Source organism: Nilaparvata lugens, chromosome 2 (genome assembly GCF_014356525.2).
Source record: "Nilaparvata lugens isolate BPH chromosome 2, ASM1435652v1, whole genome shotgun sequence".
NCBI lineage: Eukaryota > Metazoa > Arthropoda > Insecta > Hemiptera > Delphacidae > Nilaparvata > Nilaparvata lugens.
The window spans coordinates 66,891,205-66,916,173 of record NC_052505.1 but is presented as its reverse complement, the minus strand read 5'-3'; the positions used below and the strand labels follow the sequence as shown (position 1 = coordinate 66,916,173).

Here is a 24,969-nt window from a genome sequence, read left to right as displayed (position 1 = left end):
AGTTTTTAAAACAAACAAACAAATTGATGTAAATGTAGTCGCTAATATAAATGTACAGTTTTACAGTTGGGACGACTGTATGTATGTATTGTCCCATTTATGGGAAGACAACAGCTACTTAATTCAATTAAAATTTATTTCCTAAAAAAAATTAAACAATTACAAAGTTTGCTATAATATGTACCTTAATCCATAGTAAGGTCCACGTTATAATGGCAGTATTTGATAGTAAGGTCCACGTTATAATGGCAGTATTTGATAGTAAGGTCCACGTTATAATGGCAGTATTTGATAGTAAGGTCCACGTTATAATGGCAGTATTTGATAGTAAGGTCCACGTTATAGTGCAATATTTCAAAGATGAGAGTATTCCAAATTTTCGTTATTTGTGTATATATTATCTGAAATTATCAACACATTTCAAATAATATTAACATATTGCCATTCAAACGCCAAAACCTTTCCTTTTACCTTTATAACCTAATAATTGAACAGAACCTTTTAGGTTATGTTCATACAACAGACAAATTGGAATCTGTCAGACTCAGTATTGAGGGACTCCCAAGTTTGACAGAGTTAGCAAAACAAGAGCTGGTGTATGTACTGTTCTACCAGTGTCCTATCTATATCTATATGATCTATTTTAACCATTTGATTTATTCTAATGATAATTATTACCTCAGTGGTAGCCTCGATGGAGGCGCCATACTTCAGTAGCAACTCGACGACCTTGATGCGGTTCTTTTTGCAGGCGATGTGGAGGGGGGTGAATCCGTTGAGCGCACGCGCATTGGGGTCTGCGCTGCGGTCGAGCAGCATCTTGGCGACGCGCGCATGCCCGCAGTGGGCGGCCACGTGGAGGGCTGTGAGGTAGTCGACCGTCACCTCGTCGACCGGTGCGCCGTGGTAGAGCAGGATGCGAGCTGCGTCCACGTGGTCGCCCTGTGACGCCATGTGCAGTGGAGACAGCCCGTTCTAACAACACAAACAATTGAACATATTTCAAACACATCAACAAGAATTAAATACTGTACATGAAAATAGATATTCGTATGGATGTCTTTTGTTGGTGGGAAGTCCCTTTCAGGAACCGGGTAGTTCCAACTCTAAAATATATAATTTAAGCCTTCAATGGGACTTACGACTGCCGGGGCCGACAATTTAAAGTGCCCGTCCAAGAAGATGGGAGTGGATGAAGTACATTATAATGGCAGTATTTGATAGTAAGGTCCACGTTATAATGGCAGTATTTGATAGTAAGGTCCACGTTATAATGGCAGTATTTGATAGTAAGGTCTACGTTATAATGGCAGTATTTGATAGTAAGATCCACGTTATAATGGCAGTATTTGATAGTAAGGTCCACGTTATAATGGCAGTATTTGATTAACGTTAGTGCTGCTATCCTTGTCAACATTTCGACAAAGCGGATAGTGCTATCCTTTCCTAGCTCTGTAACATTGCCAGATCGTTTTCTAACAATGTAGAAATATGATGAATTAACAAAATAATAATCCCAATCATAGAAATGTATTATTCAATCATTTAGAAATACATTTTCTTGATAAATAAAATATAATTGATAATTTCAAACAAGATACAAGAATGAACAGTTAATATTACATCAGATATACCGGTTTCAGCTACCCTCTATGGGAGGCAGCTACAGGAGGCTTATCAATGCTGTTCCCATATCTTTCTCGACTGCCATTATAACGTGGACCTCACTGTACTAAAATAACTCTTCTATTAACTGAAGCACAAGAGGTGGGGTTTGTATTCTAAAACAGAACACCTACACTCTTCAATGTTGAACTTGCAAATATTCAGTCACTATTCGCATAGACCACCTATGCCACCATCAAATATCACCACAGGCTTTTCCCACGTTTTCAAAAAGGTTGTGTAAATTTTTTCATAGTTATGTATAAGTGTGGTCTAAAAAGTCTCCGACCCAACGATGTAGTTGATGGGTGTCATTCGTAAGATTAGTGCGATATTTCAAAGATGAGAGTATTCCAAATTTTCGTTATTTGTGTATATATTATCTGAAATTATCAACACATTTCAAATAATATTAACATATTGCCATTCAAACGCCAAAACCTTTCCTTTTACCTTTAAAAACCTAATAATTGAACAGAACCTTTTAGGTTATGTTCATACACCAGACAAATTGAAATCTCTCAGTCTCAGTATTGAGGGACTCCCAAGTTGACAGAGTTAGCAAAACAAGAGCTGGTGTATGTACAGTTCTACCAGTGTCCTGTCTATATCTATATGATCTATTTTAACCATTTGATTTATTCTAATGATAATTACCTCAGTGGTAGCCTCGATGGAGGCGCCATACTTCAGTAGCAACTCGACGACCTTGATGCGGTTCTTTTTGCAGGCGATGTGGAGGGGGGTGAATCCGTTGAGCGCACGCGCATTGGGGTCTGCGCTGCGGTCGAGTAGCATCTTGGCGACGCGTGCATGCCCGCAGTGGGCGGCCACGTGGAGGGCTGTGAGGTAGTCGACCGTCACCTCGTCGACCGGTGCGCCGTGGTAGAGCAGGATGCGAGCTGCGTCCACGTGGTCGCCCTGTGACGCCATGTGCAGTGGAGACAGCCCGTTCTAACAACACAAACAATTCAATTGAACATATTTCAAACACATCAACAAGAATTAAATACTGTACATGAAAATAGATATTCGTATGGATGTCTTTTGTTGGTGGGAAGTCCCTTTCGGGAACCCGGGTAGGTTCCAACTCTAAAATATATAATTTAAGCCTTCAATGGGACTTACGACTGCCGGGGCCGACAATTTAAAGTGCCCATCCAAGAAGATGGGAGTGGATGAAGTACATTATAATTTCAATTCATTATTATTATTAATATCAATATTATTATTATAATAGTACATTATATTTTCATTCAATTCAATATACGATGAGAATAAAAATGAAACTTCAATACAATTAAATAAAAATACAAAAACAATATCATCAAAACACAAATTTCTTATAAAAATAAAAGAAACAAGCTTCATGGAGGGGTATGCTGAATAAAATTAAAGGAGGAAAAATACCAAGCTAACTATGGTTTCCCATAAAATAGGCTGGTAAAGGATATAAATGTAAGGAATGAAGGGTGATGAGGAGTGAAAGAGGAAAGAATGGAAGAGGAAGAGAGGAAACAGAGAGAGAAAGAGTGAGAGAAAAAAAGACAAGCCAAATTTGAGAGAGTCAACTTCTAACAAAAATAGCTAAAGAATGTCGTTGCATTCAACAGTTTGAGCAGAAATCTTGAGCCTTATACGTCGATATTGAATAAAATGTTACTGTAGGTCCAGTTATTTATATCCAGTATTATTTTTCTACTAATCTTAGAGTCTGTGAGAAGGTGGAACGGAATTAAGTTTATTAATTCAGTAAATAGATCAACTGGCTCCTTGAACATTCAATATTGGTGGTGTTATAATTATGTAACATATCTTCTGTTACAATTGAAATTAATTTTCGGTATGGTATCTTAGTTTTATAGCAGAGTGCAACCTCATTCTCGACTTAGTGAAATTCAAATTTCACTAAATACCCAGCATTTTTTGCACGGTTACCTCAATTTTCAAGGTGAAATTGAAAATACAACTAAATATCAACTTTTTCCGTTCTTGTATCATAGTTATAAAGCTATTCCTATCTTTTACCCTGGTTTTGAAAATGTTTTTGCTCGCATCGCATGGCATACCTTGGTCTTGGAGCAGAGCGGCGCCTTGTTCTCGACGAGTAGGTCGACGACCTGGTCGTGACCGGACCGCGCGGCGCAGTGGAGGGGCGTGAGGCCGTCCCTGGTCTTGGCCTCTATGTTGGCCCCCTTCTCTAGCAGCAGCTGCACCATCGACAGTTTGCCCCACTTCGACGCCACGTGCAGCGGCGAAATGTTGTGCTGTAACAACATTATTATTTATCCATTTATTGAATAGAGCAAACACAACAATAGTCAGAAAATAAAAATTAGGTTATTGAACAAAATTATTATGCACTTAGTGACTTAGTAAAACTGGTTTTTATAAAGCTTCCAGATATCCAAATATCTCCGTTGTCACATAGTGCGGATTTGTGACTTTCTCATGCAAGCTTGAACCATAAAGAAAAGATAGCATTAAAAGATATCCCATGGTATAGGTTTAAACCGTTCACTGTCGACTACTGTCTATTATTAATGTTTTGATGGGATGAGAGTGTAAGTATGAGAGACTGCGTCACATAGCTTCCCGAAAAAGAACTACTAGGACTTTCGGCTTGAGTTAACAGTGAAATTTGGAACATAAACGCCCTATACCATCTTCTTATACAGGATTGATCAGGGAGGTATGAACGATATGAAATAACAGTTACACACTCATTTTTAAACGAAACTCAAAATTTATTTTTTTTAGTGTGTACCTTGGATGTTGCCATTATAAAAATTAAAGGGGAAAAATTAAAACATTGATAATTTATGAAATGAAACTTCAGTTAAAGGCTGTCCATTTTTGACCAAACACTCCTGTAGACGTAGTGAGAAGTTGTCCACACTCCTCTGAAGCATTGCACGTGGTACCGCTCGAATTTCTTGTGTTATTGTTTCACTCAGGGCGTCAAGGGTTCGTGATTTGTGTATGTATACAAGTATTTTTAGGTAGCCCCATCTGACTTGTCGCCTGTCAGGTTGTTTAAATTTTAGGTTCATAGTTCAATTTTATTGAGAAATGTGAAGCATTTTTGATATGATTTTGAATCAATGTTGTTCTTCACATTGAGATAGTTGTTTTATCATATAAAAATGGAACAAACTGTACTAACTTTATTGACGTTGGATAAATTGAACAAATACACTAATAAAACTTCATCACACACGTCCTCATCCAACCATTCGACTAGTCTTTCATAAGCATCGTCACATCTTTTCCTGAATTTGGTAAATTCCTATATTAATTTATTGGATAGAGCAAAAAATACAATAGTAAGAAAAGAAAAAACAGGGTAATAAGTCTTCCTTGATTAAATTCGTCCTTCTTTTCATTGACTCACTTAACTTCTGTCTCCACCTTAACCTGAAATTTCTGGAATTGAAATCGATTCTTGAAAAACTAACACAATGGTGTTCCCAATGTTATGGTAGTGAAGGCCTACAAAAACCCAGAACACAGCACTATTAAAATTGAGTTTTTGTTATTGGTCATTATAAATGAATTATTACTGATTTATAATTTGGTTGATATTATATTATTATTATCATTGTCAATCATTTATCAATTGAAGGGGCTAGTGACAAGATGCGAATTTGGGGAACAAGAGGATAAGTTATTGAAAGCTATGATTGCATTGGGGTTAAGGTCGAAAGAAATGCAACAACGTGTGTTGCGAGACAACGCCTCGTTGGAAAAATAATTGATTATTGTCGCAGTGTTGAAATAGGTGAAAAACATGAGAAGTCAATAAATGAAGAAAAGTCTCGAAAGGAAGTGCACCCAGTTTCCAAGTATGATAAAAGGATAACAAACTCATATCAGAAGATTGTATGCGGCTATTGCGGAATGCAGCATGTAGAAGGTAGGAGCTGCCCAGCGTCTGGTAAAAGCTGTAATAAATGTGGTAAGATGAATCATTTTAGCAAAATGTGCCTGAATAAAGCTAGGAGAAATGATTTCAGAGTGAGTGAGCAAAGGCTACCTCAACCATTACATAATGTTGTGGAAAATCCAACAGCAATAGAAGAAGCTCACGAGTTTATTGATTCAGTATATCTAGTTAACACTGTCAATGAAAAGGCTTGGTTCAAAACATTATTAATTGAACATAAACCAGTAAACTTCAAATTAGATACAGGAGCAGAAGTGAATATATTGCCATATGAAATTGTGAAAGACAGTGTGTTATTGAGTAGGTTGAAAAAGAGTAGTGTTCGATTAGAAGCATACGGAGGATTTAAAATTTCACCTCTGGGTCAGTTCACTGCTCAAGTGGAATCAGAAAAAAGATTTGATTTGATAAACTTTGTTGTGGTCAAAGAGAGTACAGTACCGATTCTAGGCCTTGAAGCTTGTATTCAGTTGAATCTGGTGAAACGAATTGATGAAGTTCAGAAGCAAAGTAGAAACAACAATGTGAAGGATAGAACGTATTTTTTGAAACGTATTCTGATGTGTTTACTGGCCTTGGTTGTTTCCCCGACAAGTGCAAAATTCGATTAAAAAAGGACGCAATGCCACATGCCAGTTCAGCGAGACGTATACCAATGAAGATTCAAGACAAATTTAAAGAAAAAGTTGATTTGAGCATGGCGGATATGGTTCATTGTGTTACTGAGAATGGCGAAGTTGAATTTTCAGAGAAACTCTAAAATATATAATTTAAGCCTTCAATGGGACTTACGACTGCCGGGGCCGACAATTTAAAGTGCCCATCCAAGAAGATGGGAGTGGATGAAGTACATTATAATTTCAATTCATTATTATTATTAATATCAATATTATTATTATTATAATAGTACATTATATTTTCATTCAATTCAATATACAATGAGAATAAAAATGAAACTTCAATACAATTAAATCAAAATACGAATTTCCAATAAGAATAAAAATACAAAAACAATATAATCAAAACACAAATTTCTTATAAAAATAAAAAAAAACAGGCTTCATGGTGGGGTGTGCTGAATAAAATTAAAGGAGGAAAAATACCTAGCTAACTATGCTTTCTCATAAAATAGGCTGGTAAAGGGTATAAATGTAAGGAATGAAGGGTGATGAGGAGTGAAAGAGGAGAGAATGGAAGAGGAAGAGAAAAAACAGAGAAAGAAATAAAGACAAGCCAAATTTGTAAGCGAGTCAACTTCTAACAAAAATAGCTAGAGAAATGTTTGAGCAGAAATCTTGAGCCTCATACGTCGATATTGAAGAAAATGTTACTGTAGGTCCAGTATTTATATCCAGTATTATTTTTCCACTAATCCTAGAGTCTGTGAGAAGGTGGACCGGAATTGAGTTTATTATTTTAGTAAATAGATCAACTGGCTTCTTGAACATTCAATATTGGTGGTGTTATATGTAACATATCTTCTGTTACAATTCAAATTAATTTTCGGCATGGTATCTTAGTTTTATAGCAGAGTGCAACCTCATTCTCGACTCGTTCAAATTCAAATTTCACTAAATACCCAACATTTTTTTTCGGTTACCTCAATTTTTAATGTGAAATTGAAAATACAACTAAATATGAACTTTTTCATATTGTATCATAACATAATGAACTGTATCATAGTAAATCAATTCATGATTGGCCGACAACTAAAGCAGATGAGATTGAACTTTTATGAAAAAAGTATTTTGAATAGAATATTAATAAAAAAATAATTAATTATTACTAGTTTATATTACTTTTAGTAGGATAAATAAGTGGTTTTTAACATAGTTTCTGTTAATGTGGTTTAACATAGTTTTTGTTATGTGGTATTATCTCTAATTTCATGCCTTCTTATACCTTTCAACATAATATTAGGCCATTCATTAGAGAAACAACACATTTCCAGTGGCGTTATTAATTTTTTTAATCATAAAATGAAAATATTAAAATCTTTTTTATTATCGTTAACTCGTTAAACACCCAAACAACCCTATATGAACTCCAGAAGAGTGAAAAATGTCAGTGGATGGAATTAAAAGGTTTTTTGTCGTTTCCCAAAAATTTACTTTTTTGGACATGAGGTGTTTCTCAAATGACATTCGTTATAAAGCTTTTCCTATCTTTCACCCTGGTTTTGAAAATGTTTTTGCTCGCATCGCATGGTGGCATACCTTGGTCTTGGAGCAGAGCGGCGCCTTGTTCTCGACGAGTAGGTCGACGACCTGGTCGTGACCGGACCGCGCGGCGCAGTGGAGGGGCGTGAGGCCGTCCCTGGTCTTGGCCTCTATGTTGGCCCCCTTCTCCAGCAGCAGCTGCACCATCGACAGTTTGCCCCACTTCGACGCCACGTGCAACGGTGAAATGTTGTGCTGTAACAACATTATTTATTTATTTATTGGATAGAGCAAACAATAGCCAGAAGAGAAAAAACAGGCAAACGCCCAACACTATCATGCACATGGTGGTAATGCTTCAGAACCAGTTCTTGATTTGTTAAATTGTTATTGCTGTTATTGTTTTGCATATATTATTGTACATTCATTTTGCAATGTTGTGTGTGTAAATGATTGAATAAATAGTAATATATCCGCTTTTTTAAAGCGTCCAGATATCCAAATACATTCGTTGCAAATTTGCAACTTTCTCATGCGAGCTTGAACTTAATAATTTTGTTTTTACTGATGATGATTTTGCTCGGTTTGTGCGTTTGTGCTAATAAACTGGTTGAGTCAGTAAACGGTCTTAAGCAGGGACCAGGGAGATGCCTTGACATGTCTGCTTTTCAATATTGCTCTTGAAAAATGATCAGGGATTCCCAAAAAAAAGATAATGGCTTACAATATGGAAGGTAGAAAGCCTCCTGGTAGACTAAGGTTGAGGTGGATGGATGCAGTTGCCGGAGGTGCAAGAGTTGTTGGGTTCAGGAGTTGGAGGCGTGCTGCCATGGGTAGAGTAGAATGGAGGTAAATGTTAGAGGAGACCAAGATCCGCTTTGGATTGTCGAGCCAATGATGATTATGAATAAATTCAAATAATAAGCCGGTTGATGACAAAATATGAGTGAACCAAAAGCTTTAGGTGGCTTCCGAACCACCAGAAAGCAATTTCAAACTCTTAAATGTTATTTAGAGGAGTTCCGCTCTTAACGTGCCCATAACGGGAGGAGCAGGCATATGAAGTTCAACTTGGACAGACAGCTAGAGATTTCCAAACATGATACAAGGAGCATATTGAAGCCATGAAGAAACAGATGTCAAGTTGACAGTTCAGAAGGAAAAATTTCAAGACAAAATGATACGAGCAAGAATACAGTTGTTAAATACAGTCTTTCCAAGAGTACATCAAGAATAGCAAGAATACAGTGTTGTTGAGGTTTTGAATATATTTGAAAATATCGTATTTTGTGTTATATAAAAACTACAGAATAATACATATCAAGTTATAGTGTTCATTTTAATTGACAATTAAAATACCCATTTTTTATTATTTAAGCTCATTTTTTATTATTTAAATAAAGAATAAAAGTGCAGTTATGATTGCTTCAGAGCATGACTCTAGCAGATTCGACAACTTTTTTCTGATGGTCAAGTGTACTTGTACATTTTTTAAATTTTGTATTTTCAGTTTCAGATGTGGAATGAGTGTTTTCAAGATATTATTTAACGTGAAGAAGCTGTCTTGATTATCGCGGACGCCTTGACTGATCAGTAACTAATTGCTTTTATTTTGATGAATGGTGTATAAATAATTGATTGAAACTTGAAATTTGTTTGAAGAAAAATATTCCCGAGTGGTAATTCAACCAAGGATATTCATCAGTCAGAGATCTTAACACTATAGGGACACTAGGCTCAGAACATTTTCGACCTCCATATGAGATAAGAAAAACAGCTCATTACGTTCTAGTGTGGCGAAATGTAAGTATTTCTAATAACAAGCAAATTAGTCAGGTCAAATTTAAGAACGATATCAGTGATAATTGTTTTAATTTATGTAATATAGAAATGGAACCAACCTTGGCAGCATAGTTGACATCAGCACCTTTCTGGTGCAGGAGATTGGCTATGTTCTGGTTGCCGTAGTGGGCAGCTATGTGCAGAGGTGTGAAGCCACTCTTCGATGTCACATCTGGGTTATGTTCATTCTGCAAGTTCAAATCATCGGTTTAATAGAATTTCCTCATTATATTAATTCAATCTATTTGAATTTTGATTGATTGAGAGAATTAGTCACAATCTGACAATTACTAGGATCTAATTTGAGATGGCTCTGAGGAGCCTGCACATTTTCAGTATTGAATGAAGAACTTGCAATTGTAATAATTGTGTTAAATATGGTGGCTTATCTCTAGTTGAAGGCTGTGATAAGACTCAATAGCTTCAATGTACAAGTAATATTATCAATTTGTGATTGGCAGACCAATAGAACATATTTATGAATGATCTATACTTCCTCAATACTTGTCCAAGAGGGGACGTGGGTTGCTCAAATATATTGAGTCACCTGATAATAGCAAAGTGGTGGAGCACCAGGTCTGGAGGATCCCAGATTATTTATTTTGGTTTGTGTAACCCAACATTTTATCACTCGACTAACGTTGAGTAAGTATTTCAGCTCTACACACTCCATGAAATCAAAATAGAATGAGAAAGTGAAATCAAAATACTGGGGAATTTTGAGACTGGAAACCATGATTTTGAGCGATTTCATTAATTTTTATATAAAAGTTGTACTATAAAACTCAAAGTGCTCAAGTACTCAACCCAACTACTTTCAAATACCAATGTTACGATATTATGCAACGTTTCAGATATGATAAGCAAGAAGATTTTTATTGGATTCATCAACTTGAACTTGAAAACTTTGCCGGAAACCTTTCTAGCCTTTCCAAACTTTTTGTTCTAACCAAAACAAAAGTTTTTGTTCACAGAATACTGTACTTCCTGTTTTCATTTCAAATGGTGAATTTCTCCTGAAAACTGGTAATAGGAATAGTTTTTATGAAAATGGTGGATTTTCAATATAAACTTATAGCAACACTTATTGGGTGGAACCAATGGCGGTTAGTGAATGCCACCTAGGTGATTTAGTGAATTAATCTCCATGACAACACTACTAACAGTGAGTTGAGGAGGAATGGCACGTTTTATCCATATTGGAAAGAAATACTTGTAACAACCAGCTAAGAAAAACTATTAAATAACAAGAAACTAGTTACGGTTGTCACAAAATTATAAATTTTTTATCACTTCACATTGGTAGTTATAAAATGTCTAGAAAAGTGAAGTTTAATTAATAAAAAACTGGATGAATTTGTCAAATTAACCTGCAAGAGTAGAGCAGCGGCTTTGCAATCGTCCTTTTTGGCAGCGATGTGGAGGGCAGGCAGCCGCACTTTTCCCCTCGAATCATTTTCGAGCAGAACCGCCACCACTTTGTCATGCCCCTGCTGCATGGCTACTGCCAACGGTGTAAATCCATCCTGCAACATTTCAATTCCCAATAAAAAATTAATTTTCATTTATTGAATAGCAAACAATACAAACATTTACTACTCAATTTATAGATTTTGATGCGTACTAGTTCAAAGAAGTAACAATTCTCAATTCTTTAAGATTTCATTGAAAGTTAGTAAATCCATCTTGTTCATGATTTTTGTTATTTTTCAATAACAAGTCATTGCCATCCATTGAATCAGCACAGAGAGACGGTCTGACTCCTCTATTTCCAACGAGTAGTTTTGTTAATACTGTAGTAAAAACTGAGTATGGATTATTCCAAATCTCAACCTTCAAGTTTTCATGTTGGAAACTACAAACAAAAATAGGTTGTATAATTTCGAATACTCATCTGAAACTTCAAAAATAAGAGGCCAATATTAAAAAATATTTGATAAAAATATTAAAAATTGTTTGAGTTGATTAGACATTCAATAATATCGAATCAAGTTTTTACATTTATTGCCAAACAGACCTACAATTTACTTTATTCGGTCGATTAATTTTATTGGTTCAATGTCACCAGATATGATTTAGAAAAGTATTGATGGAATATATGAATGATGATGATTAAATAAATACACAATAATATGAATATGTTGTCTTTTCTAACTTTATAGTTTTATCTGACACAAAACTTAAATTCCATAAAATCCATACAAAAACGTATTTCTACATATTCAGTACAATATTGTAATTAAAATTATTTTCATTAAACAAATTGTGTCAGTCAATCTTACCACAATGTTGATTGAGAATACACATACTGAATTATTCATATTCATTGGATTCGACTAGAAAGAAGTTGAGCAATACGATGCTCATTAATGAAAATGATTCACACTGCACAAGACTTTACGTTGAATCATTAATCAAAAGTAATGAATTACTCAATTGAGACGGCCTATATGATTCTTTGAATTGGAATTTGTGCTTGAGCTCACAAACACTCATTAGAAATTCAGCTTACGCTATTAAAAGATAGTGAATGATTTAGAATTTTGTGAAGAGATAGAATTTCAAGTTTACATAATAAAATAATCTAAATTCAAATAAGATAAAATTGTTAAAATATCTTTCAATCAGCATAACATGTGGCCTGAATTTATCTATTTCAAATCCATTTTTCTCAGCTTCATTCTAATTCATATCTCTGCAGTACGGTACGGTACTCGACATGACTATTATAATGACTAATTCATTAAAAATGAAAATTACTTGGTACATTGTTATGGCTCACGACTTACAATAAACTTTATAGTCTAGTGGTTTGCCGTTCTACATTGAGTTTTATAATGTGCTATGAATAGATAGTACAGTGCTCTTACATATTTTAACATTACACGATTCAATGGCATAGTGGCCTACGGATATGGAATAGGCTTTATTGTAAATATTGTAATGGATGACTTGAGATAAGAGTCAAATTTAATGTTATCAATCAATATCAACTTTCATTTTTTCAATATGTAGCTTTGATTTACCAAGAAAAAAGTAGATAACAAGAGAAATAAAAGCATTCAATTCTAACAGAAAAAGCATCATCTGTTGAATGAAGCATTTCAGGTAAAACGACCCGATTCTTGTAATGTTGCTAAACTCAGGGCTTCAAGTAAATATTATAATTTTTCATGTTCACTTGTGGTTCCATGTGAAATGCTTCAGACTATTCACAACTTTGAAAGCTTAATTTTCAACTTTGAGAATAGTTTGTCAATTTTAAAACTATGCCCAATATAGTGCCAATATCTAAGCTACATATCGGGCAATTAATCTCGTGTTTGTTTGGAAATTGAGTAGGTAACAAGTTATTTCGAAACATAAAACGTCTGCCTACAGTGTCACAGGTGGGAGGGGGGGTTTTGAGGACGCAGACTGTGTTTTTGAAAATCTTGGGGTGGGGAGTCTAGGAAAAAGGTCAGCAGTGTGTAACACAAGGACTGACGACGACGATATTCAGGGTCACCATATTTCACCCATGTGTAGAAAGCCAAGATAAATAAAAATTGTATTTTGAAAACTGTATCAGAACATAACCTTGCTTTGGACAAAGCGTTCGACTGAATTTAGATAATGAGTATTATAGGGCTAACGCCTGTTCTCTTTCCATCAAATAAGTGTACCTCAGTGGCGAGGCCTTGATTGGCGCCCTTTGACAACAGAAACTTGACGACTCCGTCGTGATTCTCCTGCGCGGCCATGTAGAGCGGCGTGAAGCCATTCAGCGACTGCACATTCACACCGGCGCCCTCTTCAACCAGGATCCTGGCCACCTCTTCCTGTCCCGCTACAAAACAAATCAATTACTTATTTTTCAATCAAATTACAAGCATTACAATGCAAAATAGATCGTATTGTTCATTAATGACCGTTTTCACACAAGCCGATTTTGCGACGACACGACACCAACAAGATGTCGTTGGGTCATAATTACATGGTGTCAAATAACACAGCTTCTCACCAGACTTGATTTATGAGTTAAGTAAGGCTTTCCAGTAAGGGTAGGTAGAACATCAATAATACATAGTCGAAACATTTTTGTATCTGGCATCACAGCAAAACGCTTCTAGCAAAAATGTTTGAGGTTGGGTTTTTGTATCTCCGATTTTTTTGTTCCTTTTTTCTTCGCTGCTCTATTTGAGGTAAAATTATTTTCCTATCACTAGTAGTTCTGTGAGCAGTAGACCTCACGCAGTATTCTCATTCACAAGTACCTGATTGAAACTATAGACCTTATGGAAATACAGCAATAGACTGGCTTCTCCACACTGCGCACGCGCAGTGCGCGGCGCGTCCAGATTTGAGTGAGCTGTGCATGTGGACGCTGCCATTAGCTCCATTGTAAATCGCACCGCGCGGTCGGACGCGCGTCTCAAACCGCGCGGTGCGACGCTACCATGTGTACATAGCCTTACTCTAATATTGGCGTATGAAGGAGGCTCCTTTTATATTATCCTTGAAATGCAAAATTTTCAAAAACCTTGTACATACGTCGACGCGCAATTAAAAAAGGAAAATGCATGTCAAATTTCATGAAAATCTATTACCGCGTTTCGCCGTAAATGCGCAACATATAAACATTTAAACATTAAGAGAAATGCCAAACCGTCGACTTGAATCTTAGACCTCACTTCGCTCGGTCAATTATAATTTTCAATTTTCCAGTTGTTTAATCCTAGAAGAATCTTGCTTATCATGCATGTTGCAAGTTAGTAGCCAGCCTAACTTCACTCATTAAGTCGCTGATTTAGGCATCAAATTAAGGCCAACATTCAATTACGTCTACTAAAACTAGACGATATAATAATGAGTAATTTAATGAAATTTTGAAGATAAAATAATCAGAACCAGAGAGGCCTATTACATAGAATTACATTCTATTCTCTCCGATCAGAACAGGAGAGTTCTAGCAGTCAAAGAACAGATTGATGTTACTCAAAGAAAGGAGAAAGCACTCTCCACTCGATATGCACTATATTCAAACTGAGAAGCAATGTATTATCGAGAGATTCACTTCAAACTGTCAGCATCCCTTACAGGAAACATCAATGCTCCCCCCTCAACCAATGCTGCCTGTGTAAATTGTATCTTACAACAAAGAAAGCAAAAGTTCTACTAATACTTGTCTCACTCTCACTCTCACTCTCACGTCCAATAAAAGGGAAGCTGAAACATGAAAGCATGGCATGGCATTCTTACCCAAGGCAGCAATATGCAGAGCAGTATTCCCTTTCTTAGTGGCAGCGTCGACTGTGCACCCTCTCTTCAGCAGTTCTGTGACGATTTCAATGTGGCCATCTTTGGCTGCTAGATGCAGCGCGTTCAGACCATTCTGTCAACACAATAAATTATTCACATTAGATGAAATAAGTAAATTATGCAATGATTTTTACCACTACAGAACGTAAAAATGTAAATGAGTAAAGGTTGATAATAAAATGAGTGCTGTGAGACGTTTCATGTAATTGCAATATTTTAAACTTGAAGAAACAATACAACAATCAATTCTTTCCTTACGTTTACCTTGTATAGGGTTAAAATGGTTGAAGAAGTTCTAATTTGAAATATGACAATTTTCATTTATTAATTTGAACGAAATATCACCTTTTGAAACTAGACACATGAGCTTAGTTATACTATTTTATCACATTTTAAAAAGGAATAAATCAATAAAGAACGCACAGAAAAAAGAGATATACGTACATGCAGAACAATAATACAGTAGTTGAAGTTGTAATCTAAAAAATACAATCATACGACAGTAAGATCAATGATAAGTGTGAATAGAAGAGTATTAATCCAGCAACAATCCATCAATGAACATTAAAAGATTTCAATGGAATGCCAACTTTTCATTAGAATCCTAAACAGTGAAGGATGAACACAAATTTTCATTTCACTCTCCATTAATTTTCAATACCATTCATTCATACAATTTTCTTTTATAGCCTACAGAATAAACTCTTATAGCCTCCACAATTCACTATGGTAGCCTGAATTTACAGGAAAGAATTCACTGTATTTTTCATCACAATAACGCAACTGTGAATTATCCAATCATCTTCTACTTGCCTACTGAATATTTCGCGAACAGAACATTAGAGATGGGAGAGACGATTTCGCATGAAAGGAGAGGGCTTGCATAGTAAACGATGATGAGATCGCTTCCAGAATGAGGTGGGGTTTTCATGAAGGGAGAGAATATAATGCTTTGAATAAGGGAAGAGGGGTTTGATAAGAAGGGATGGTGCCTTCAAGCATTTTGGAGGGAAAGGGGAGTGACCCAGTTTCGTGAATTCTCTTGGGACTCAGTACCTCTCTTCCATCCTGTCCCACTCTATCTGTCTCTTTCTCTCATCTCACCACTAGCCGACTGTCAAGTCAAATTTCTGGACAACAAGATTGTTTGTTGGACATTTGTGTGCTGTAAGGGAGACGTTATTCACCCTGGCATAACGTTATAAATTGGAAAATGATTCTGTTACTGTTATAAATTGCTTCTGTTATAAACTCGAATATTGTGATTAAATTTCAAAATAAATAAATCTCTTACATTTCATGTTTACAATATATCAATGAATAACAGTATCGAACTTGAGTTATGTAATAATGATAAAAGAAACAATATTTTTAATAAATCAAATTTCGTTAAATTATACAATTTGAAGATTTTTGTGATAAAGTTATGTCGAAAAATTATGTTTTTGTGTTAATTTTGGTTAGGTAATAGCACAAGGCCTTAATTTTTTATAAGACAAAATGTATAACTTCTTCATTATATGGATCTCTCATTGAAAGGTTAAATGATGTTCTTCACTTATACCATGAATATTATTCATAAATGAATTTTAGCTTTCCATAAAAAAGACAATATTTTGTGACATTAGAGAATGGATTTCTTGAGTTAGTAATTAAAACTCTCGTTTGAATAAACTTATCCATTCTGAATCATCATCTTGTGATGTTACAAGTGAATACATTATTTATTACCCGTTAGGCCTACCTCAAACATGTACAGACAAGATACTCTAAGCAGTTCAACGATTTTCAATGAAATTCTAAAAGATTTCTTTAGCAACGTACAATACAATGACCCTCTCTTACTCACTCTTCCCAACAATGTACTAACTCTTCTCAAAAGACGATCAATTTTATTCGATGAGCTTCTCCAAACTGGAATTGCACATATTGGAGGTGTACATTTATCATTATTACTGAATTGCACATCTTAAAGGTGTTTTTCTTCACAACGTAACAAGTTTTAATAGGGCCACAAAACCCAGTCATCTTCGCAGTTAGTTGCCATATTATTACAAAATTTCCTTCCACTTAACATAGGAGATTTGCTAATCGACAAATTTCATCATGAAGTCAACATAATATATTACACAATTAAATAACTTATTCTTCACAATGTTATTCTACAGTAAGTTCAATAAATCTTTCAATTACTAATACTGGCGGTGAGATGTTTGAATCAGCTTTTAACAATATTTATCTACACTAGTAATTATTGTTTGCCTACACTTGATTAATTTGGGGGTTTCTCAGCCTTCATAAAACTTTAGAAGTCCAATATATGAGGAAAGGCAGAGGAAGGCTCCCACTTGCTGACACTGTGAAGTCACCACATAGTGCTTTTCACGTCTAGTGTGTGGAATCCTTTTCCCCCAAAATAAGGGACTTTTAATTTGCTCACATGCTACATTTATTGTAGTACAATGAGTCACAACCGAAGAACATTCTAGAAAAAAAATTAATTGAATTACGTTTCTCATGACCAACCTATATAAATAGAATAGTTTGTTGAGTTGAATTCATCTCATTACTAGTTGATTCATTGCTATTTTTTTGGAGAAGCCGTTTCTCCCGAAAATAATTGCCCATTAAACAAAAAGTACATAGTTTTCCAGAACTATTTTAGTTTTCATAGTGTTGGGCAGCACATCCATCTCAATTATTGAGTTAGTCCGACTTTGGAAAGGAAGCGCCAGAGTACTTTCAGGTCAGCAACAAGAGATTCAAAATAAAGAAGCGGAAAATATTTCTCTCACGAAAGTACAATTTCCAGTTTCCAGTTGCTATACTAGGATCCCCTTCAAATAGGCAGCATTCCTTACATACAACGTGAATGCCTGCCATACAGTTGCCTGCTGACAGTTGATAGAGAAGCAAACTATATCACGTACAAACACAGACACACCCACGCCCCGTGACGCATGCGCTGTATCATATTGGAGTACACCGCAGACCAAACTGCAATGCAACGTGTGTTACTAAAAAAGAGTTATGGCTTTTAGTGAATGGGAACCCCACCTAATTACACGGATGAAAAGCTCTTGGGTCCACCTTGTTGTATACAAACTATCGATGAGGGGGTTCGCTGAAAGTGGGGGTGAGAGTTTAACGAGATAATCTTTTTAAAACAACCAGGTATTGGAGTAATAAACTAGCACCTATTTCCCACCTGATTCCAAGGATAAAAATATGCTACACTCATTTAATTGCAACAAATATAGATTTTTGAAGCGTTGGTTCATCAAAATTAGGGGAAGAGGTGAATTTAGCAAGATATATGATTTTCAAACAACTAGTATTAGGCTACGAAAAATAGCATAGACTGCACATACAATCCACTTAAGACTGTTCGGTACACTTTTTTATTTAAATTGGATAATATTTTTCAATATAATTGTTAAGATCATTATAAGAGTGAGAACAAGTGGCAACTGAAATTTTCAAGTGGTCTAATAAGCGAGTTATGGTTTGTTGAAGTGCTAACTTTCCAGATTCCGTTTTCTTTCCAGATCATAAACGGTTTCGACTAGAACTTCTCTTAAAAATTCAAAAAATGTATTTTTCCAAACTAAAACATTTTATTCCCATATCGTTTATAAATAAAAAAGTAACATTTTTTGTAAATTCGATAACTCGTTTATTTTGGCAAAAATCGCGAAATAAAGCATATTAGAACAAATCCAATGATATACTGAATGTATTGAAAAAAACCAATGGAAACTTCGAAACCGTTTATGGTCTGGAAAGAAAACGGAGTAAGCACTTTCAACAACCCATAACTCGGGAAAAAGAGGATTTAGCATTTCGGACAATTTTTATTAGATGAGTACATATTTTTGGAAATATAATTCGATTGGGTACTTGTATGAAAACTGTGAACAAGTCATGCTACTTCCTACAGGTGAACGCGCACCAAACTACAGACAGACGTCTGCTCACAGACAGAGAGGAAAAATCCCTCCCCAGGTGTTCCAATGTTGCAATGCACACAGACGTGCGTCTGTCTTCATATGTCTGCTCACATCTGAATGCAGACGTTTGCTTCTTTATCTGTCTGTCTATATTCGTCTGTCTGCGTTTGCTTCAAGAGTTACCCTCCAATGAATTCTGTCTAGTCGCGCAAACCAATGCCATTGTTTCTTATTGGAGGAGTCACACATAAAATATACAATAGGGGGGGAGATTTCAATTCAAAATACATTTTTGAAAAATATAACCGCAAAAGATACAAATTTAGGACTGAAATATTAGTATATTCATTCAAAATTCAATCCCTAATAACAATCAATATATATCTTCAAAGAATTAATTGGTCACATTCACATAGTATTGTATAATCCTTAGGCCTACAATACAGCTAAGCAAGTTAAATAACCAACGCAGGAGTAGCCTACATAGGCCTAGTACACACGAGCTCTTGCCAAATTGCGGCAGCTTGCTCAAAACAATTTGAGATAAGATTTTATTACAACCGCATAGCTTTGCAATTAGCATACATTCACAAGACCTGTTTAGGACACATTTTCTCCAGTTCCAAGACTAGTATGCTAATATTATTTTATAAAATCTATTACATTATAACATTTCTATTGAGTAAAGAGTATGATGGATTCCAGTCAGCATCAATGCATCAGTTACGCGACCTCACCAAAACATTGATTTGCATTTGTAATTAGAGCTGGAAATAAAAGTTCATTCTAAATCATTTTAAAAAAAACCATGTCGTAATTTTTAATTTGATAACTGAAAATAGCTTCAAGAACCAATTCTTAAAGTCATAAAGTCATACTGGTGTTATGAGAATCTTTTACAAAGTTTTCATTCCTGGTGAACTAAAAATGATTTAATTATCTAATGTAGTAAGTAAGTAGGTACCGTTGTAGAGGTGAGAATTTGTTATTATAATATTGTTTTATAACCTATGCCAAGTGTTAGAGTACGAACATTTTACAATATTAGCCAGTTTCATTGTAATAAAATATGGAATATTCTCATTGAAATAAATATTTATTGAATTTTCAGACACCAAAGAGAACCACATCAAGTGTTCTACTTTCAATATTCGCCATTACTCTACAGAGATTCGACTCTGTACTTATTTTGGAACTTTTTCGACCTTCATCATTATTATTGTCGTTTTTTATTTTATTGATTAGTCATTTTTATTTGTGAAATCATTAATAATTTGATAATTTTACTAGTTTTTTGCAATTACTATTATTACTGTAGCAATGTGATTTGAAAGAAATGATGTTCCAACCATGAGAACAATATCTCAAACCCTGGAACACCTCATACCACTACCTTACTACCACTACTATTTAGACTTGGAGTGGAAAAGAAACGGGAGACGAACGAGCTGGAAAAGCTTATTAATGTGGTGTTTCCACTTGAATAGCTGACATGAAGGGATGCTTTGAAAGCTAGCCTAATGGCTACCTTTTCAATTTTGTAGACTTTCATACGCTCTTGTTTATATGAAAGGAATTCTTGTTGCTCCTAGACAAGATCTGAACTTTCCTTTGTAGCGAGGTACATATTAAATGTCGGCAGCCGCCCACATACCGCGCAAAATAAATATTCTCACTGCATCAACCCCCGAACTGAGTTAAGCAAGTTTAGCTGTGTTAGCTTTACCAAATACTTCTTTTGTGCATTTTCATGCATAAAATAGTGTGGATATTATAATAATTGTACACACAAATCAGAAATAATGTGTGTTCAAATTCTTATATTCCCAAAGCATTTTGTAAAATATATCCTTGATTGCCGACTGGTTGATATCTATTTTACTTATTCATTATTTACAGTGTCAATAATTATATTTCTACTACACTGATCATAATTACAGAAAAGTAGTTATAATGTAATATAAATATAAATAAATAAGTGAAAAATAAATAATAATATAAATAAATAAGTGCCTAGTCAGTTTTAAAAATTACTTTTTTCTAATAGTTTTTTAAGCTTTTATTGAGTAAATAGATGATATATTTATTGTAGACCCCTTTTAGAACTCGGCACCTGCTGTACAGAGAATATGAACTGAAAAAACATTCCACTTCTATTTTCTATCACTACTATCCACGTTAATATGAACGCTGAAAATGTTTGAGGAAACTCGATGAGTTTCTAGTCACATTTCCTATTCACAGAAGATAAAATTAAATTAACATTGTTTTTACTATTGATAACATGTAACTATGATGCATTAGACTGAGCAATTAAAGTAACTTATCAAACATCAAACATGAGTGTAGGTTGCGGGTAATAAGATGGAGGTAGATGAGTAGTTCTGGAATCAATAATCATTGCACTTGAAGGGTTCGAACCCACGACTGTGCTGGTATCAGATTGTAATAGCACACCTTATCTAAACCACGGCGAACCGCGAATTTGGCTGGAAAATCTGTACCAATTCACTTCAGTATCAAATCCTCTTTGTATTATTTGGATCGATATTAGTAGATTGTTTCAATCAAGACAATTAAAATAAATTTGCATTCTAGTTATCACAGTTTCAAAAATATTTCTAACGAAACATTTCCCAATATTCAAATTGTATTCATTCTTAGCAGTATTGTATTTCTATTACACCAGTCCCAATTTCCAAATTCATTCCCATTTATTCCCACTGGAATTATATTTTTTAATCTGAAAATATTCTCAGGTATCCCAAAGAAATGCTGGGCTTTCTAGCTAATTGCCATTTTCAAACACACTAGGACACCAGGGGTGATTAATTAATCATTGCTAGGAGTATGGGTAGCGTGTACACTAGGAAATTAATTAGAGGTTCGAAAGTGTATCAATTACCTTAAGTGCGACCTATATTAGGTGAGAGAAGAAGACTGTCTCCGTTTGCAACATCAAACTGCTGTGAATGAATATTGTAAGCTTATGGAAGAGATGCACGATATCTATAGCGAGATTCAATTCATACTGTCAGCATTGTTGGAGTGGAAAGTGTTGGTGTTATTTTATGAGGAATGCTGACGTTTCAATGTGAACCCAGGTGCTGGAATGTTCAGTTTATAGCGGGCTGGAGAAGCTGGCTGAGATGAGATGCTTTACAGCCTCTTTGCAGCCAACATAAAATTTTGCACGGCTAAGAATAGGCGCACTAGTCACCAAAGTCTAGATCGAATCGACATAATATTCAATTTATTCATACAGTATACAATTCACAGAAGAATGAATGGAATGAATAGATTCTCGTTTTTTTAAGAAGAATTCACTGATGAACACGCAGTTTTTATAGTGGTTAGTAGTTCCTTCAAAGCTTCCATGAATACTAATCTATTTCACTTTCCATGACGAACTGCTAGTTAATAATTCTTTTTCGAACTATTATTGAAGACAATACAGTCTAATTTTTGAATAATAATTATTATTAAAAACTACTACTCACGTGTGGAGAGCTTTCGGATTTATAGGCCCATCTCAACAGACTTATAACATAAAATAGAGATATCCTCTTTCATGTGGATTTAAAACTGGAAATTTCTCTCTAGTCTCTACAAATAAACTAACAGCTGGAGAATACTGTTTTTGTTGTCAAATCCACTTTAATAATAATTGTAAGTGAATTGCTTCACTTAAATAATGTTACTTACAGGACTGCAGTTTTTTCAATATCAATATGAATTCAACAAACTAATAGCTAGGAGCATTGTTAAGGAATAGTACTACAAGTAACTTGATAGAAGTTTAGCTTTTAAAAACTTGGAGAAATAATTCAAGACCGAACTTTGCATTCTTTTTCCAAACTTTTGCACTTACCGCATTTGAGGTGTTTATGCCAACTCCCGATTCTAGCAGCTGCAGTACTTTATCCAGTTGGCCTGCTCTGGCTGCTCTTAGAAAAGAAGTCCCTGGATCGGACTGCAAAATAAAAAATAAAAACCGAATTACATAAAACCTCCTAGATAATATAACTGAAAAGAATTGAAACAAAATAATATTTATATTAAAACATACTAAAGCTGGTTTTACACTAAACAAATTTTTAATAACTTAATACTTATAAATTCTATTAGATTGAACGAAACTTGACAAACACATATGTTCATCATGTGTATGAAAAGATATGTTCAATCTAATAGAATCTATACGGATTAAGTTATTAACATTTTGTTAATAACTTAATCCTTATTGATTCTATTAGATTGAACGAAACTTGACAAACACATATGTTCATCATGTGTATGAAAAGATATGTTCAATCTAATAGAATCTATACGGATTAAGTTATTAACATTTTGTTAATAACTTAATCCTTATTGATTCTATTAGATTGAACGAAACTTGACAAACACATATGTTCATCATGTGTATGAAAAGATATGTTCAATCTAATAGAATCTATACGGATTAAGTTATTAACATTTTGTTAATAACTTAATCCTTATTGATTCTATTAGATTGAACGAAACTTGACAAACACATATGTTCATCATGTGTATGAAAAGATATGTTCAATCTAATAGAATCTATACGGATTAAGTTATTAACATTTTGTTAATAACTTAATCCTTATTGATTCTATTAGATTGAACGAAACTTGACAAACACATATGTTCATCATGTGTATGAAAAGATATGTTCAATCTAATAGAATCTATACGGATTAAGTTATTAACATTTTGTTAATAACTTAATCCTTATTGATTCTATTAGATTGAACGAAACTTGACAAACACATATGTTCATCATGTGTATGAAAAGATATGTTCAATCTAATAGAATCTATACGGATTAAGTTATTAACATTTTGTTAATAACTTAATCCTTATTGATTCTATTAGATTGAACGAAACTTGACAAACACATATGTTCATCATGTGTATGAAAAGATATGTTCAATCTAATAGAATCTATACGGATTAAGTTATTAACATTTTGTTATTAACTTTGGTGTAAACGCAGCATAAGTAATCACATTTTGCATAGTTACTACTGACTTAAATTGAGATTCTAGCATCCTGTAAAAATAGATCTAAAACAAACCATTATCCAAATTAATGTATTAACAAATTTGGAAAATTCCAATTTGATCATCACTTTCATTTATTTCCATTTTTCTATAAAGATTCTGAAAAGCACATAAATGCCAGTTGAGAATTGGATTTTCAGTGCAGCCAAACAGAAATCATTAGTTTTGGCCTACTACATAGCTTTATACTGAACCATTTCAGCTGCTTTTGTGAGGATATTGAGTGAGATTACAGGCTAGATTTTTCCTGCCAAGTGAATCACAAGTCATTGGCCCCAGTCGAAAGACGTTGTTCTGACTGCAAAATAAGAATAACATAAGCTACATTTTAATTTCTGCAAATAGCACAACACAATGGAAAATCGGTAATTGTTTTAAATAATTTGAGTTCAAATCAATCACACAAACTATTCAACCACCACAGCACAAGCCTTAAAAGAAATTATTTTGAGTGAATGAATCATCTACATTGAACGAAGGAAACTCTACATAGGCGATCTCTTTTTATAAATTTTCAGATAATCAATATAATTTTTACTTTCCTTGCCCCATTACCATAGGTAAGGAAAGTATTGCTTTCCGAAAAAAATTAAGGTACCCCAATTTCTAAATTTCTATACGTTTTAAGGTCCACTGAGTCCAAAAAAGTGGTTTTTGGGTATTGGTCTGTATGTGTGTGTGTATGACTGTATGTGCGTCTGTGTACACGATATCTCATCTCCCAATTAACGGAATGACTTGAAATTTGGAACTCAAGGTCCTTACACTAAAAGGATCCGACACGAACAATTTCGATCAAATGCGATTCAAGATGGCGGCTAAAATGGCGAAAATGTTGTCAAAAACAGGGTTTTTCGCGATTTTCTCGAAAATGGCTCCAACGATTTTGATCAAATTTATACTTAAAATAGTCATTGATAAGCTATATCAACTGCCACAAGTCCCATATCTGTAAAAATTTCAGTAGCTCCGCCCCATCTATGCAAAGTTCGATTTTAGATTTCCAATTATCAGATCTCAGA

The 24,969-nt window shown here is 34.6% G+C and overlaps 1 protein-coding gene across 1 annotated transcript in view; it reads right to left on the bottom strand.

The window, feature by feature from the left end:
* The window catches only part of LOC111049354 (ankyrin-3), a 64,874-nt gene that overhangs the window by 13,908 nt on the left and 25,997 nt on the right, over nucleotides 1–24,969 (bottom strand). The window contains exons 3-11 of the mRNA XM_039420156.1: nucleotides 22,735–22,836; nucleotides 14,854–14,986; nucleotides 13,278–13,441; nucleotides 10,983–11,138; nucleotides 9,672–9,800; nucleotides 7,828–8,025; nucleotides 3,735–3,932; nucleotides 2,323–2,619; nucleotides 679–975 (exon numbers count right to left, since the gene is read on the bottom strand). Coding sequence (XP_039276090.1) covers nucleotides 679–975; nucleotides 2,323–2,619; nucleotides 3,735–3,932; nucleotides 7,828–8,025; nucleotides 9,672–9,800; nucleotides 10,983–11,138; nucleotides 13,278–13,441; nucleotides 14,854–14,986; nucleotides 22,735–22,836 — 1,674 coding nt within the window. The remainder of the gene's footprint in view (nucleotides 1–678; nucleotides 976–2,322; nucleotides 2,620–3,734; nucleotides 3,933–7,827; nucleotides 8,026–9,671; nucleotides 9,801–10,982; nucleotides 11,139–13,277; nucleotides 13,442–14,853; nucleotides 14,987–22,734; nucleotides 22,837–24,969) is intronic.